The sequence below is a fragment of the Mustela nigripes genome, chromosome 6 (assembly GCF_022355385.1).
Source record: "Mustela nigripes isolate SB6536 chromosome 6, MUSNIG.SB6536, whole genome shotgun sequence".
NCBI lineage: Eukaryota > Metazoa > Chordata > Mammalia > Carnivora > Mustelidae > Mustela > Mustela nigripes.
In genome coordinates this window covers 73,365,071-73,380,872 of record NC_081562.1, presented here as the reverse complement: position 1 = coordinate 73,380,872, position 15,802 = coordinate 73,365,071, and the positions used below count along the sequence as shown (strand labels likewise).

General features: G+C 39.3%; 1 protein-coding gene and 1 pseudogene across 7 annotated transcripts in view; one reads left to right on the top strand and one right to left on the bottom strand.

The window, feature by feature from the left end:
* Positions 1-15,802, bottom strand: part of FGD4 (FYVE, RhoGEF and PH domain containing 4) — a 214,691-nt gene that overhangs the window by 41,880 nt on the left and 157,009 nt on the right. For 6 of the 7 annotated variants that reach the window (XM_059402867.1, XM_059402868.1, XM_059402870.1 and 3 more), the window contains one exon: positions 15,186-15,696. In XM_059402867.1, coding sequence (XP_059258850.1) covers positions 15,186-15,696 — 511 coding nt within the window. Of the gene's footprint in view, positions 1-13,047; positions 13,185-15,185; positions 15,697-15,802 lie in introns of those variants that run through there. The other variant, XM_059402874.1, reaches the window with a different exon arrangement.
* LOC132020131 (large ribosomal subunit protein eL33-like) lies at positions 3,961-5,862 on the top strand (annotated as a pseudogene).

Sequence of the window (15,802 nt, the reverse complement as noted above, 5' to 3'; positions counted from 1 at the left end):
TTAACCCACTGCGGGTGCCCCTACCTTTTTTTTTTTTTTTCTTGGCTAGTTAGACCCACTTTGTATGCTGTTGTATGAGCAATCTTTCTAACTCTGCTTTGCCAAGATCTTCCTACTTGCCATAGAAGGAAAACTTCCAACAGTCCTCTGTTCACCAGCAGAATAAAATCTAGACTCTATGTATCATTCAAGGTTGTTCAAATCCCATCTCTACTCACTTCCTCTGATGTTTTTCTCATTGTATCTCTGCAGGTACCCTTCCCTCCAAACAAACCAATCTAATACACTGTTATCCAAACATGTCCATTCCCAACCTTTCTTCTTTCCATCCTCTCTGCATGGCATACATTCTTGCTTTATCTCTCTAGGTGTTTAAGACTTACTTTGTTTTTGGATGGCCTCCTGAATTCCTTCCATCCCTTGTCCATGGAGCCTTCTTCAACTATCCAAAGCTCTTGGGCTTGGTCCTATCAGAACTCATTTTCTATTTTTTTACCCCCCCACTTTTTTTCATTTTGTATTTTACATCTGAACATTTTTTTTTTGAAAAATTTCTACCTAGCTACTTGCTGAAGTATCCTTTTCATTCTAGGCAAGTATGAAGCCCAGTAAGTGTTTAGTAAAAACTAATAGGAAAGCAGAACAAAGTATATTCTAAACCAGTGTCTAATTTGTGTGAAGACTACATTTTAAACTATGTATAAAATGCTATTAAGCTATAGGAATGCTGCACTGTGTTCGACATAGGAGGTCTACTTTTATGCTTTATGCAATATCTGTTTTTTTTTTTTTTAAGATTTTATTTATTTATTTGACAGAAAGAGATTACAAGTAGGCAGAGAAGCAGGCAGAGAAAGATGGGGAAGCAGGCTCCCTGCTAGGCAAAGAGCCCGATGCAGGGCTTGATCCCAGAATCGTGAGATCATGACCTGAGCTGAAGGCAGAGGCTTAACCCACTGAGCCACCCAGGTGCCCCTATGCAATATCTGTTCGAATATGAAAAATTATCATTTTGCTTTTTACAGCAGCACTGGAATGAGGTATTTTTATGTGAAGTCTTCAGGTAAAGTAACATAATACTATGAAAATAATTAGTGGTCTCAAAAATATTGAGATAAAAACTATGTAGTCATTAAATCCCACAAGTAGCCAAGGTTTTGGTTAAACAAATTCAGGTTAAAGTATTAGCATTATCATTTGCCTATTTGACATCCTTTCTTTCCATTTCTTAATGATATCCAGATTTGTTCAGTGTTCTATGTGTAGGCTTTCCTTTGGAGAAATTATCCTCATGCCCCAGATCAAAAGGACGGCCCTGACTGGTATAAAATCGAGAATACAGAGTGACTGGTTCAGGAGCCAATGAAACATGAGGGTAGATGCACTGGGTCTCCCTCCTCTCCACCCCACACCTTTCTCCTATCACCAGCTTCTGTTAATAGAGCTTCTCTTTTCCAGAATGTTGTATAAATGGAATCACACAGTATGTGCCTTTTGAGACTTGTGTCTTCCACTTCTCAAAATGCATTTGAGACACATCCTTGTTGTCATTACTATTAGTGGGGGCTCTTTCCAAGCCCTGAGTTTTATTCTAATAGTGATACTACTCTTTTTGACTCATTCCCATACTTTCATATGCTCTGATTCTAGTTTTAACAAATACCTCTAAAGAAAACCACCCAGCAAAGTTTGCGCCATCTTTTAATACATTTTTTATGAGTCAGCAAATTCATTAACCAACAGGTCATATGGTCAGTTATTGCTATGCAGTGAAGTCACTCCTGAGGTCTTCCACATCCTACAGGATCTTAAATAGGAAGCTTATAATAAACGATCTTTTGCTGACTCTAAATCATACTTTAGCTGAACTTGGCAAATTGAAGGTATTCTGATCATAATTTGCAAAATCCAAGGGAGATGTCAGCAGTTATTAGCAAAAACCTGTGTCCTTCCACAGATGGTCTTCTAATGTCAAGTCCCTGACCTTGCCAAAACCAACACAAGAAAATCAAGAGTAAATTTGCTGACATTCAGTTTCATCACATCATATAGGTTTATGAAAAATTACTAGGGATTTTTGTGGTGGGGGTGAGGAAATCACGGACCCAAACAACAATTTCACTAGAAGAACAGCTAACACTTATTCACTGATCCCTTGTTAGGCACAAGACACTGTTATATTTTATTTACGTAAGTTGACTAAGCCTTATGATAAGTCTATAGCATAGATACATTATTCCTGTTTTATAGGCAGCACACACATAGAACAAAACAAAAATTCCAAGGCTCAGAAAGGCCAGGTGACTTGTCCAAAGTCACACTGTTAAAAGGTAACTGAATCCGATTCCAATCACATAGGAAAGCATGGGACTTTACGTTATGGTTCTCACTCTGCAACTAGAAACAAGACTGTAATAAGTGTCTGCATGGGATACAGACTAACAAATTATAAACTACACACTTGAAAATGAAATGTGGTATCTACCAGGCATTTGAATTTACACATTCTTTCTCTAATATAATTTCTAATTATAACAGGCTTCTCAGCATCTTAAGAATTATCAGATATTAAAAATTCAGTCATATTTGATGTAATGATATAATGGTTTCTAACTTTATTTCATTTCACTTGTTTTTTTAAGATTTATTTACTTATTTATTTGACAGAGAGACAACAAGAGAGGGAACACAAGCAGGGGAAGCAGGAGAGGGAGAAGCAGGCTTCCCACCAAGCAAGGAGCCCAAAGTGGGGCTCGATCCCAGGACCCTGGGATCATGACCTGAGCCAAAGGGAGATTCTTAATGACTGAGCCTCCCAATTTCATTTTATTTTTTAAAAAGTGTTTTATTAATTTGAGAGAGAGAGAAAGAGTGGGGTGAGGAGCAGAGGGAGGGGGAGAAGCAGACTCACTGCTGAGCAGAGAGCCCAAAGCAGAGCTCCATCCCAGGATCCTAAGATCATGACCTGAGCTGACAGCAGAGGCTTAATAGACTAAGCCACTCAGGCACCTCTGCTGGGTTCTATCTTTAAAAAATTAGTTACTGAAACTCATCTGTGAGTACATGTAGGGAGAAATACCTGATCCGTCTGTGAGCATGAGCCTCTACTACTCTGTCCGACTTATGCTTAAATAACAAACCTGTTTTAAAATTGCTGATACAGGGGCGCCTGGGTGGCTCAGAGGGTTAAGCCTCTGCCTTCGGCTCAGGTCATGATCTCAGGGTCCTGGGATTGAGTCCCACATCGGGCTCTCTGCTCGGCGGGGAGCCTGCTTCCTCCTCTCTCTCTCTCTGCCTGCCTCTCTGCCTGCTTGTGATCTCTGTCAAATAAATAAAATCTTTAAAAAAAAATAAATAAAATTGCTGATACACTTGAGATACAGCATGATATATATTTTTAAAAGATATTTATTTATTTATTTATTTATTTATTTGGCAGAGAGATCACAAGTAGGCAGAGAGGCATGTAGAGAGAGAGGGGGAAGCAGGCTCCCTGCTGAGCAGAGAGCCCAATGTGGGGCTCGATCCCAGGACCCTGAGATCATTACCTGAGCTGAAGGCAGAGGTAAACCCACTGAGCCACCCAGGTGCCCCAGCATGGAAAATTTTTTAAGTAGAAAGTTAAATATGTCAAGTTATATAATATTGTCTCATATTATTTGCCACTTAAAACTATGTATCCCTACTTTGTGCTCAGCACTTTACTAAGTCATATATTCTTAATGATTTTTTTGGAAAATAGTAATAGCCACACAATATTGATTTAACAACAAAGAAATCCCATTAGCCTAATACACAGACTTCACTTAACATAATGAGAATATGCTATAGAAAAGCCATCTTACCTTTGATATTCCTCTATAAAATAAGCAGATTTTTTTTCACTTGCAAAGAATCACCATGTCCCTACACTGAAAGCTGATTCTCAGAGTACTGCCTCAAACAAAAATACAATAGAGTATGTCTAAACGATCCCAACTGAAAAGGTAAGATGCATGCCTCTTACAGGAAAAAAGGACACAATTTACTTTCCTCTGCTTCTCTCTCCTCTCTGCACAGTGCACTTGCTGGGCTAGGACTGTGCGCCTTCGCATGTGTGGCAGCCTTTCAGCAGAGATCCTCTGCCTTCCCACTAGGTCAGGTTCAGTCTGGTGGTGAGTCACTGTGCCTGCTGGCTCCTGAATGCGCAGCACTGTCGGTTCTGCCTCCCCACTTACAGATGTCACCAGCTCCTGCTGCTCCTTTTCAGACCTTTTGGCATGACTCTTCCATATGGCAGGAGCCCAGACAAAGAGCCCCCACTGCTGCTCACAGACTTCATTTACTGGGTAGGCAGAAGACGCTTGTGTGGAGCCAGCAATTCATTCTTCAGTGCCATACGCATTGCCACATGCCTCAAAACACCAAGTAGGGGAGAAGACATTTTGGAAAGAACTTCATAAAGGTTCATCAACAATTAGAGTTTTCTGGAAGATGCTTTAAGGGCAACACCTTCAATTACATAAAAATGAATCAGATATTGATTTCATGCTTTCCTACTCAACTGTACTTTTTAACTTTTCAGTGCATATTCTCATGATTTTATTTAAAGCAGGAAGAATTTTTTTCTAAATACATTGAATCAAAACTATTAAAAGTTCTTACAGTTCTTTCCATATATTCACTATAGGTTATATTTAAAATAATATGTATATAAATTATTGGGTTTTTTACAACCAGAATGAATGTTTCTAGGTCCTGGAAGTTTCTAACCAATTAATTAAATTCTTCCACGAAGAAGGCAAATGTGGCTTTGTATGAATACGTATGTTTCCGCTTTCCCTGAAGTCCATTCTTTCAAAGTAAGATGAGTCAACTTAGGGAATAAACACTTGATTTTGTACAATTTGTGAGATGCATCAATATTTTGATAGCTCATTTTTAATGTCTTCCTAGACATTAAAGTCTTCCATGTGGCTCCAGATGATAATTTAAAATGAGATGACAATGATATTTGAATGTCACATAATTGGCCTATCATCTCAAAAAGCATCTTAAAGTCTCTAACCTGTCTTGACACCTTCATTCCAATATTCCAGAACTGTACAGATTTTTTTCTTATTATACTAAAGATCAGGGAAGCCAAGGGAGGTGATCACAAGTGGGAGACAGTGAGGGCCCCAACTATTTAGAGAGTATTTACTGGGTGCTAGGCAAACTGTATGTGTTTCACATGAATTATCTAATGGAATCCTACTCGTATCTTGGGAAGCAGATATCATTAACTTCTCATTTTATAGATAAGGAAGCAGTGTCTTAATGAGGATGGGGAACCTGCCTAACATCATATAGCTAGGAAGTAACTGAACCAGGATTCCTATCTTGGTCCGTAAAAATAAAGTTCTTGCTTTGTTATGTCTCTTTAAGAGATGCCCCTATGGATTTGTGAGATAAGAAGATAAGGGAGGGAGCTGAGTGGAATTCTTGTTGCTGAACTTTGGGCGCCAGTAAGTGAGGTGTGCTGGGAACAGGACTCCTCTAAAACGCCGAATAACATCTGGAAGGCTGTGGTCCAAGGCCATTTTTGCTGGCTATAAGCGGGGTCTCTGCAACCAGAGGGAGCACACAGCTCTTCTTAAAATCTAAGGTGTATATGCTCGAGATGAAACAGAATTCTATCTAAGCAAGAGATGTGCTTACGTGTACAAAGCAAACAACAACACAGTGACTCCTGGTGGCAAACCAAACAAAACCAGAGTAATCTGGGGAAAAGTAACTCGTGCTCATGGGAACAGCGGCATGGTTTGTGCGAAATTCCAAGGCAACCTTCCTGCTAAAGCCATTGGCCACAGAATCCGTGTGATGCTGTACCCAAGGATTTAAATTTAATGAAAAGTAAATAAAGGTGTAGATTCGTTCTCTCGTATTTAAAAAAAAAAAAAGAGAGACTAAAGTACAGATTTTGTGTTCAATTAAGATCATATAATAATGCCATAAGGAAGGTCACATGGTCTCAGGGAAGATCTGTAATCAGCAAGAAATTATCCCCAGGTTCACATTACAGGAAAAAGAATACTCACTATGATACACACGTTATCCCTTTCCCAGGGCTTTAATGTATAGTATCACAAGAATAAACAGTTTTTACTTTAGCATGATCCTTCAGGAAGCTTTGGGAGCAAAGTCCAAGCCTACTTTTGCCCCAGCACCACTATTTTTCCAATCTGATGTCCTGTACACTATTTATTCAGTTCAAAACAGAGAATAGTCAAGTGAGAAGTTTTAATCAGAAGGTTTACATTATATCCTTTTGAGATAGGGCAGGGAGAAGGACAAAGAGAGCTTGGACTGAGAAGCACAATTTAGTTAAGCTTGCACAAGATCAGACAGGAAGTAAGTGGTAGTAAATAGAGAACTTGGTTCTTCTTATGCCCAGTTTAGTATACATTAGACTAAACTGTCCTTTGCCTTTTGCAGAAATTAAAGATCAGGCACTAAGGACAATTTAATATATGCTCACAATCAATAACTGAATTCACCTATCCCAAGTCCAAGCAGATGATCAAAGTAATTAGGTCACTAATAAGCGTTTCTGATGATAGTTCCCGAGTTAAAACCTCATGCACATAAGTGAGTGCACTATGTGGAAATAACCGATGGTCCTCAAGCAAGAGAAACAAACAAAATATAGGAAACCAGGGTTTAAAAAAGGAAGTGGCATGCAAAATTATTTCTGTGCATCCTGCAAAGGAGCACGTCAGCTTCACCCGGAACCGACAGCTGTTGGGATAGTCACCTGGCAGGATACGCTGAACATTGGATCTATCAAGGGATATCTCAGGTCATGAATCTGTTCATCTTGACTTACAGATGAGGAAACAGGATTTTAATTTATGTTTTTTGAACAGACAGCTCTCATTATGTTTTAAGGCAGTGTTCTAAATCCTTTACGATTCAGTGATTTTTGCCTTGTAATGACTGTGTAAGACAGGTATTATTATTTCCACGTTGCAGATGAAGAAACTAAGGTACAGAGAGATTTAAGTGATCTGTTAGAGGTCATACAACTAGTAAGTAAGTGGCTGAGCTGGGTTGCAAACCTAGAAAGTCTGGCTTTTGAGCCTGTCTTCCTGACCCCCAGGGTGATGGTATATTGCTTTTGTTTTATTTTCTTTAGTTTTGTTTTATCATACAACAACGGCTCTGTTTTTAAGATTTCTCTCCCACCTATGCCAAACAATGTCTTTATATGCATTGTGACCTCCAAACACCTTGCTTTCCCAAACCTCCTGATTCATGTCAACATGCTGTTAAACCCCATCTTTGACTCCATTATCTCCTTGTTCTTTTGGTACTGCTGATCTGCAGTACCTCACTTGCCTCACTCCCACTGCACTTTTTTTGTTTGTTTGTTTCAGGCCACTCAGCAATGCTGGGGAGACCGTTGATTATACCCACTACCTTTGACCTTGGCCTTCAGAATCTTAGTCACAAGTCACCATGAGACCTAACCTTTTCCATTGTCCTCAACCCCTGGAGGCTATCTCACTGGCCTCTCTGGGGGCGCTTTCCTAATGGACACATTCAGCACCAAGCCTAAGAGTCACCTCTAAACTGTAGTCTTAGTATCTCACTCACTGAGTTCCAGACTCTCCCTACTCCTTGATTTATGCTAACAAGGAAGAATTCACCCTCTCAGCCATGCTCTGAACCTTGACTTTATCTTTGAGTTCTCTTTTCCCCTTTGACTCAAGATATCTTACATGATGGTTATTTATCTCAATACTCCTTTTCAGCTGTTTCCTCTTTGTACTTTCTGCAGTGCCTTGCAAACAATATATGCGCAATGTAAATGTTCTGCTTTTATTAATTTGGTTACCCTGGTTCTATGAGCTAGTTAGCTATACTGTCCCAGTAAGGCCAAGGCTTCAAGATTCCTTATTCTAAATGATGACCATTCTTATAAGCTCACCAATAATCCTGTGCCCCCCTCCCCCAAATCCTGTGGTTCTCAGGACATTGTTCTCTCTTTTTTTCCCCTCTCACACAACTCAGTATGTTCCCCTTTTGATAATGTTTGTGCTCTCCACGGCTCAGTCCTTGCCCTTCTCTTCCTGTTCCTGCACATTCTATTTTAGCAAAATTAATCACACCCTTATGTACATCCTCTTACATTCTCATCCTCTTTCCTGAGCTCCAGATCTGTATTTCCACTTGCTTCATTAATATCTCCAACGGACGTCCTACAGGTACCATAAACTCAGTAGTACAAAACTCAACCTAATTAGCAACTCTGCTCCCTCCCATCATTCCAAACACAATTACGTTCTTTCCTGTCAGCCACCTCAACTATTTCATGAATATAGTGAGAAACCAAGATCTGCCAAAATTACAGTAAAGTACTATGTCTGAGGTCACCTAACTGGTAAGTGACAAAGCTGGAGTGTGAACTCATCTCTTTTAAATCTAAAGTCTTCATTCTTAACCAGTTGACTGTAACGTTTCCAGAGTATTTCATTTTTGTCTGAGACATCTTCATGAGGACAGTCCACAAATGCCTCAAATTCAGTATGTCTAAACCCAGTTAAATTTTTGCCCTCCCAAATACGTTTGCTCCTTCTATTCTCTTGTAGTTCAGTAGGTGATACACCATCTGCCACTTCCTCCAAGCTAGGAGTTGAACATGGCTCATTCCCTACCTCCATCCAGGAGGCCCTCAGAAATCTCTCTTCCTTGTCCTAACCCACTGCCGCATCCGTCCAGGACCTCATCCTCTCACACCTGGATTACTGCAGTTGCTTACAACTGATCCATCTGTTTTCCTTTTATCTGACTCATTTCTCTAAAACCCACAGATGTATAATCATGTCACTTCCATGCTTTAATTAAGTGCCTCAGAGGTCAGAGGCCAGATAGTATTAGACTTATGGAATGTTTGAAATAACACAGGAAAACTCCTATGTTTAATCCTACAAAACAGGATGCAGAATGACCATATACTAGGCTATTGAAAAAAAAAAAAAGGTTTCCCCCCCAAAATCAGCTCAGAAAAACAAGCTGAAATGTTAAATACTAAAGCAGCTCTCTTTGGGTGATGGAAATATGGGTGATCTTTGTATTTTCTTTGCATTTTCTTGATTTTCCTATGAGGATTATTAACTTTTATCCACAATTTTAAAAAACCCAGTTTTCAGCAAGGAACAATACAGTTTAAGCATACAAACCCACTGCAATCCATAGCTTATGTTTTCTTTTGAAACCCATCCTTCTACACACAATTCTCTGGCCCTCTGGCCTCTTGTTATCAGGCCAGAAACACCCACAAATATGACATCTATCCACTTGTCTCTGACTAGATACAGCCACTCTTCACTACCTCACCACATTCCTGTCCATTCTCAACTACCCAGCAACTTCCCCATCATTTTGCTTTAAGCTAAATTCAACTGCTTTTCAGCAGTCTGCACCCCTAGTCAGCCCTCTCCCAGGCACAGGTCATTCCTTATCTGTGTTTGCGAAGCATGGATCATACCATAGTATGGGGATTTACTTATGTCTCTTTACTGTGTAGACTGAGGCTTTGGAGGTAGGGTATGTCCTGTTCATTTGTTCTAGCACCTAGCACAGTATGCCCCACATACTGAATTTACAAATGGGACAGGTGTTTTTTTCAGGTACAGTCTCTGTGAAGTTCGTTTTTTTCTCATTTTACTTTCTTACACCTTTCCACTATACTAAATGGAGCCTCCACAAAATAAAGAACTTTCTAAATTCACCATTCAGTTCTAAGTGAGAACTTTCCCTGTAATACCAGCAAAAACAAAGACCGACTAGCGAAGCTGGATAATTCCATTGCTTCTGCTGTCTTTCACATTCTTTGAATGGAAGCTGAGTTGGCAAGAGAAGAAATAGCTAGGGAGTAACTTATTTGTCTTCAGGTCTAACATGATCTCAACAGCTGCCTCCTTTATTTTTCAAAAGAGAGCAAAGATATTTAAAGCCTCACAAAAAAAAGAACTTGTAGCCCGTCATAAGGAAGAGACAAGCAAGGTTAGTATTATGTTTTAAGTTACAGAAAACTCTGATACCTTATATTATATCCTGCAAAATCAACAGTGTTAAGGTTCACAATTAAGTGAAGTTAAAAGAAAAAAAAAAAAAAGGAAAGTGTGTTAACCTGGATTATAGCATTGGTTTTCTATTTGCACTACTTCTAAATTTGATTCTGTCATTCTTTTCCTTAAAAGATGATTATCTTCTTAATTTTTGAGTAGGTTCAAAGGTTTTAAACTCTCAAGGCTTATGTCAAAATATAAGTAAAATGGTAATTAAAAAAAACAAGGCACTAGAAAAAAAACTTAATTTTTTAAAAAAATATTTCTATAAATCTTATGTTGTCAATTCTCTATCAATTGTATTAAATTTCTATCTTCATCACTTCCTCACCTTATTATATAATTTCTTTCATTTTTGGTGAAATGAAGGATTAATTAAAAAGGTGTCTGTAGGGGCATCTGGGTGGTTCAGTGGGTTAAGCCTCTGCCTTCAGCTCAGGGTCCTGGGATAGAGCCCCGCATCAGGCTCTCTGCTCAGCAGGGAGCCTGCTTCCCTCTTTCTCTCCGCCTGTCTCTCTGCCTACTTGTGATCTCTGTCAAATAAAAAAATAAAATCTTAAAAAAAAAATAAAATAAAAGGTGTCTATAATATTCTTGATAAAACTGCTATTATTAGACTTATTATTATGTTGCCAATAGCAGATTTGTAATTTCTATCAACTTTAGTCTTAGAAAGCATACATCTGAAGGTTTATATTTGGCTTACAATATGAAATACAGAGGAAGGAAACAGTAATAAGCCACAGGGAGATTTACAACTACAACCTGTTAAAAGTAGATCTTGGGTATTAAAAGGTTCATGAAAACTATAAAAAGAAGTGTTTATTAAATGGTGTAATCAGGGATGCCTGGGTGGCTCAGTTGGTTGGACGACTGCTTTCGGCTCAGGTCATGATCCCGGAGTCCTGGGATCGAGTCCCGCATTGGGCTCCCAGCTCTGCGGGGAGTCTGCTTCTCTCTCTGACCTTCTCCTCGCTCATGTTCTCTCTCACTGTCTCTCTCTCAAATAAATAAATAAAATCTTAAAAAATAAATAAATAAATAAATAAATGGTGTAATCAATGAATGCATTCCATACTAATGCATTTCTAATGAAGCTTACTCACTGAAGCACATAAATCTGAGAAAAAAAAAATCCATCCTTAAATGAAAGTCATTCTAAAATGTCCTGACCCATTTACCTGAGTCTCTTAATATAGTTAAGCTATTTATGATAACCCAAGTCAGTCATGCCAAACAGGGATTATAATACTGTTACCCCTGAAGTACTGAAGCCCTCAAGTATGTAGGCACATGTGACCGTTTCCTGTCCCCTGTCGCTTAGGGGTTTTAAGGTTTCCTTCTAATGACATCTCCCCCTTAGCAGACTTCAGTCTTTTAATCTCTTGTAATGCACAATTCACTTTAATTTAAAGATACTGATAACACCTTATGGGTAAGAGCTAAAGGTGTCACAAAGTGCTCACAATTTTCCTTTACTTCAGAGGCTTTTAAAAAACTATCAGCTTACTTTGAGGCATCTGGCTGTATTCGAGATTACTGATGCTACGAAAAGTTTCAATATTGGAAAAGTGTAGCTTTGCTAAAGTATGGTAAGAACAATAGTTTCAGTGAGGTAGGTATTATCTTTTATAAAGTAAAAGTAACAATATTCTGTATTCACCACTGAAGTGATTCTTGATCACAATATCAGATATCAGTGAAAGTAACTCAAGCTGAGACAATTTTCAAGTCAGTTCTCATTATTAATGATGACTGTTCAAGATCTATTTTAGTGTGTATCTGCTTTTCTGGACAATCTTTGCAATTCTACTCTGCTCCTACCCCTTCATCCCCCAATCCCTCCTTCTCCCATTCTTGGCCAGCATTTAAGAAACAGCCATTACATTTAATACTGGCTTAAACTTAGCTAAGACTATTGAGATGTCTCTACCTTGAGTTATATAAAGTCCGAAGTAATTTTGTTCAGTTGCCTGCAGAGTGAAACCCAGATATTCCTTTATATCTTAAGAGATTTGATACATTAGACAGTTCAAGAGGCAGCTGGCAATACCGGCTATGCTAACAAAGGAAGATACTCATCAACAACAGCAGAACGTGATTATTACAGTATCACTGAAAAGGTGATCACACCCAGTTAATATTCTTTAACTAAAGGCACAAATAATTTGATTTGTTTAAGGTCATACCACTAGTTAGTGGGTGAGCCAAAGCAGCACCCAAACTTCCTGGTTCCAATGGTTCTACTATATACGACTAACTTATTTTTAACATTTCATTTTTCTTTTTTAACTGTGACATAAAATTTACCATCTTAACATTACTAACATTTATATTTGCGTATTTGAACAAAGGCAATGTAACAGACACCAGAGCAACAAAGGAGAAATATTATCACCACATAGAAATTAAATCCTAACACTCCCTTTATTTTTTAAAAAAGATTTATTTCTTTATTTGACAGAGAGAGAGAAAGAGAGAGAGAGAGCGCGGGAGGGAGAGCACATAAGCAGGGGGGCTGCAGGCAGGAAAGGGAGAAGCAGACTCCCCATTGAGCAGGGAGCCAACATGGGACTTGATCCCAAGATCCCGGGACCATGACTGAGCCGAAGGCAGAGCTTAACAGACTGAGCCGTCCAGGCGTCCCCCCAGTACTCCCTTTCGGAGGAGAGACACATGTGGTATTTTGTATCAATAGCTCTACAGAGAGAACTGCACTTCTGTTCTTACACACAGCATGTGCTGTCCACTACTCACTCCCATATGGGAGAAAGGCCAGCTGTGCTACTTCATTGCACTAGTTTAACACCAAAGCCCCTATTCAAGTCTCTCCCAAACCAAATATGACTCATCTATGAGAATGTACAGATAATAATATAGGTCAGGGGATAAAAAGTACTACCCAGTAACCAAAGGCATGACCAATGAAAATATTAATAAGAATAGTTCTTACTGCTATATAAGCACTTGCTGGTGGCATCATCCCAACTATTAAAGGAGTCTGGAGCTTCTTGATTCTAACCTCCTCTTCTATTCACCATGGTTCAAGCACAGCAGCACCACCACAAGATGTAGTGAAGAGATTCACTTTGCAGGGCTCTGTCTCTTTAATGCTTCAGATAACGTTACCAAGTATGACTCACTTTTCTTCCACCCATTTCCTTATTTAAAGGTTCCCTGCCTGACAGTCAGCACTTAAAATTTATTCACTAACTAGAAGAAAATAAATCCCTATCTTTTTGTCTATTTGGGACCTTTTTCAGGGTTAGTAAAAGCTGTCCCCTAACATGGATTTCATTTTAGTTAAAGTTGTAAATACATAAACTGCTTTTTACTCTGATATTTTAGTACCAGTCCTTTTGAATTTCTCCCTTTGTTAATGCCAGCACCATAAAAAATCCTAAATAAATTTAGAACTTGGATTTGTCATTGACAGATTTTCCTATAATTGCCAAATTTTAAATTTCAACTCTCCTACACAGACTGTTATTTATAATTAAAAAGAGAAACTGAGCAATGGGAACTTTTGTGTGTGTGTGTGTGTGTGTGTTTTGTTTTTGGTCCTCAGACACATAAACAACTTTGTCTTCCAGTGAACTGTATGATGATGCTTATATTGCACCTTTGATCTGAGAAATTCCAGGTATTTTGTAAAAGTTGTATTTATTAATTCTTCCAAAGCATCTTATTGACATAAAGAATACAAATGCAATGGTCTTTTTCCTAGAATTGTATCAAAGTTTCCCTATAGCCCAGGTGAATTAGGAACGTATCTCACCAGCAAATCAGCTATTAAGCTTAGATTCTGCACACAGACAGATATGCCATTGAATGAGTTTCACTGAACTGCAGCCCTCTTTGGAAAGGATCGAAAGTTCTAGTTTGCCAGAGCTTCCCCTCTCTCTAGTACATTATTCGTGATGCTGTATTCATCGATACATCCTGTGTTTAGGCACTTAAGTTTGTGATATTTTTGTATCAAATATTGGCCTGTCAGTCAGGGCACAAGGGTCCAAGCTTTTGTGACCTGAAAAATCACTTTGGCTTTCTGGAATTGTCCCTACTTCTATAAATGAATTGCTTAACTAAGATGATATATATATATTTTAAGATTTTATTTATTTATTTGACAGAGAGAGAGGGAACATAAGCAGGGGGAGTGGGAGAGGGAGAAGCAGGCTTCCTGCTGAGTAACAATTCCCAATGCAGGGCTTGATCCCAGGACCCTGGGACTATGACCTGAGCCCAGATGCTTAACTGACAGAGCCGCTTAGGTGGCTCCTAAGATGATCTTTAAAGAGGCTTTTAAATCCAAGATTAAGTTGACTGCTTTAAAACTATACTAATTAGAAATTTTTTTTTAAATGACAGAAACAATTAGAAGCCTGGAAAGAGTTACGGTTACAATCTGTTGAGTAATTTGTGAGCACTCCCATATTTGTGTCCTTAAATGAAACGCGTGCTAGTACAAGTTACTTTTTCAGGTCTAGACTAGAAATGTGTGAAAAGCGAAAATTACACCATTTCCTCTTGCTTAGTCCATAAATATTAGGGATCTAGCCCTTACATCTAGAGCAACAAAGAACATTTTCTTCCTCTCTAAGTAAAAACAACAAGCTTGTGGTTTTCCTATATTGATGTCTTCCAAATGTTTTGACTCTTGAAATCATAATAGAAAGACCAACAGAAATGACACCAGAAAAAGCAAAATATTTCCTTATAGAGTAGGGGTAACATTCATTAGCAGCTAATGCTTAAAAATTGTTTAACTGGTGGTGCGGGTGATCTGACTCATACATCTCACGGTGCTAGTAAGTAGAGTTTTATTTTTTTTATTTTTTAAAGATTTTATTTATTTATTTATTTGACAGAGAGAGATCACAAGCAGGCAGAGAGGCAGGCAGAGAGAGAGGAGGAAGCAGGCTCCCTGCTGAGCAGAGAGCCCGATGCGGGGCTCGATCCCAAGACTCTGAGATCATGACCTGAGCTGAAGGCAGCGGCTTAACCCACTGAGCCACCCAGGTGCCCCAGTTTTAGAACCAATAGCGCAGTTGGTGCTTCCTCTACTTATGACCCGGTCCCATGCGTTACCTTCATCTCGGGGTGGGGGTCCAGCTGGTCCGATTCCAGAGGGCTTTCTCCATCTTCCCGCTCTTGCACCTGGGCTTCCGTGTCTGCCCTTCCTTCTTCCAGGGGGAGTACCTGGCTGACCCTGGGAGTCCTACAGCTACTGTCAGCAGCATTTCCATCATCATCCTTTGCTGTGGGGGATGCAGGGCCTGTGGTCGCTTCCTCCTCTCCTTCTCCGTTCACTAGGCTCACAGCAAGCAAGGGTTCCAGAGCTTGAACTGGAGTTTCTGGGCTAAGAGTGGCCGCTTTATCCTCCTCCCATTCTATCTGGTTTTGTGCAGCTATCACACCATTAGCCACACCAGTCTGTACACCCTGAGTTGGATCAGTGTCATTTTCTAGCTTCAGTGGTGGGTGCTGGGAGAGGAGCTTTTGCTGAGGGGTGGTTGCCAGTCCATGCCTTCCTGGGGTCCTAGGAACATTCAGGTTCACACCAGAATCTTTCTTCAAATCACTGTAATTTGATAATGTGCTGAAAGATAAAATACAAGAGAAGCATGTGAACACTGGCATGGAAAAGTTCTAGAAGAAAGACCAGCTTATTCCAATGGAAAGGAGATATTTAGTGAAGACTTTTC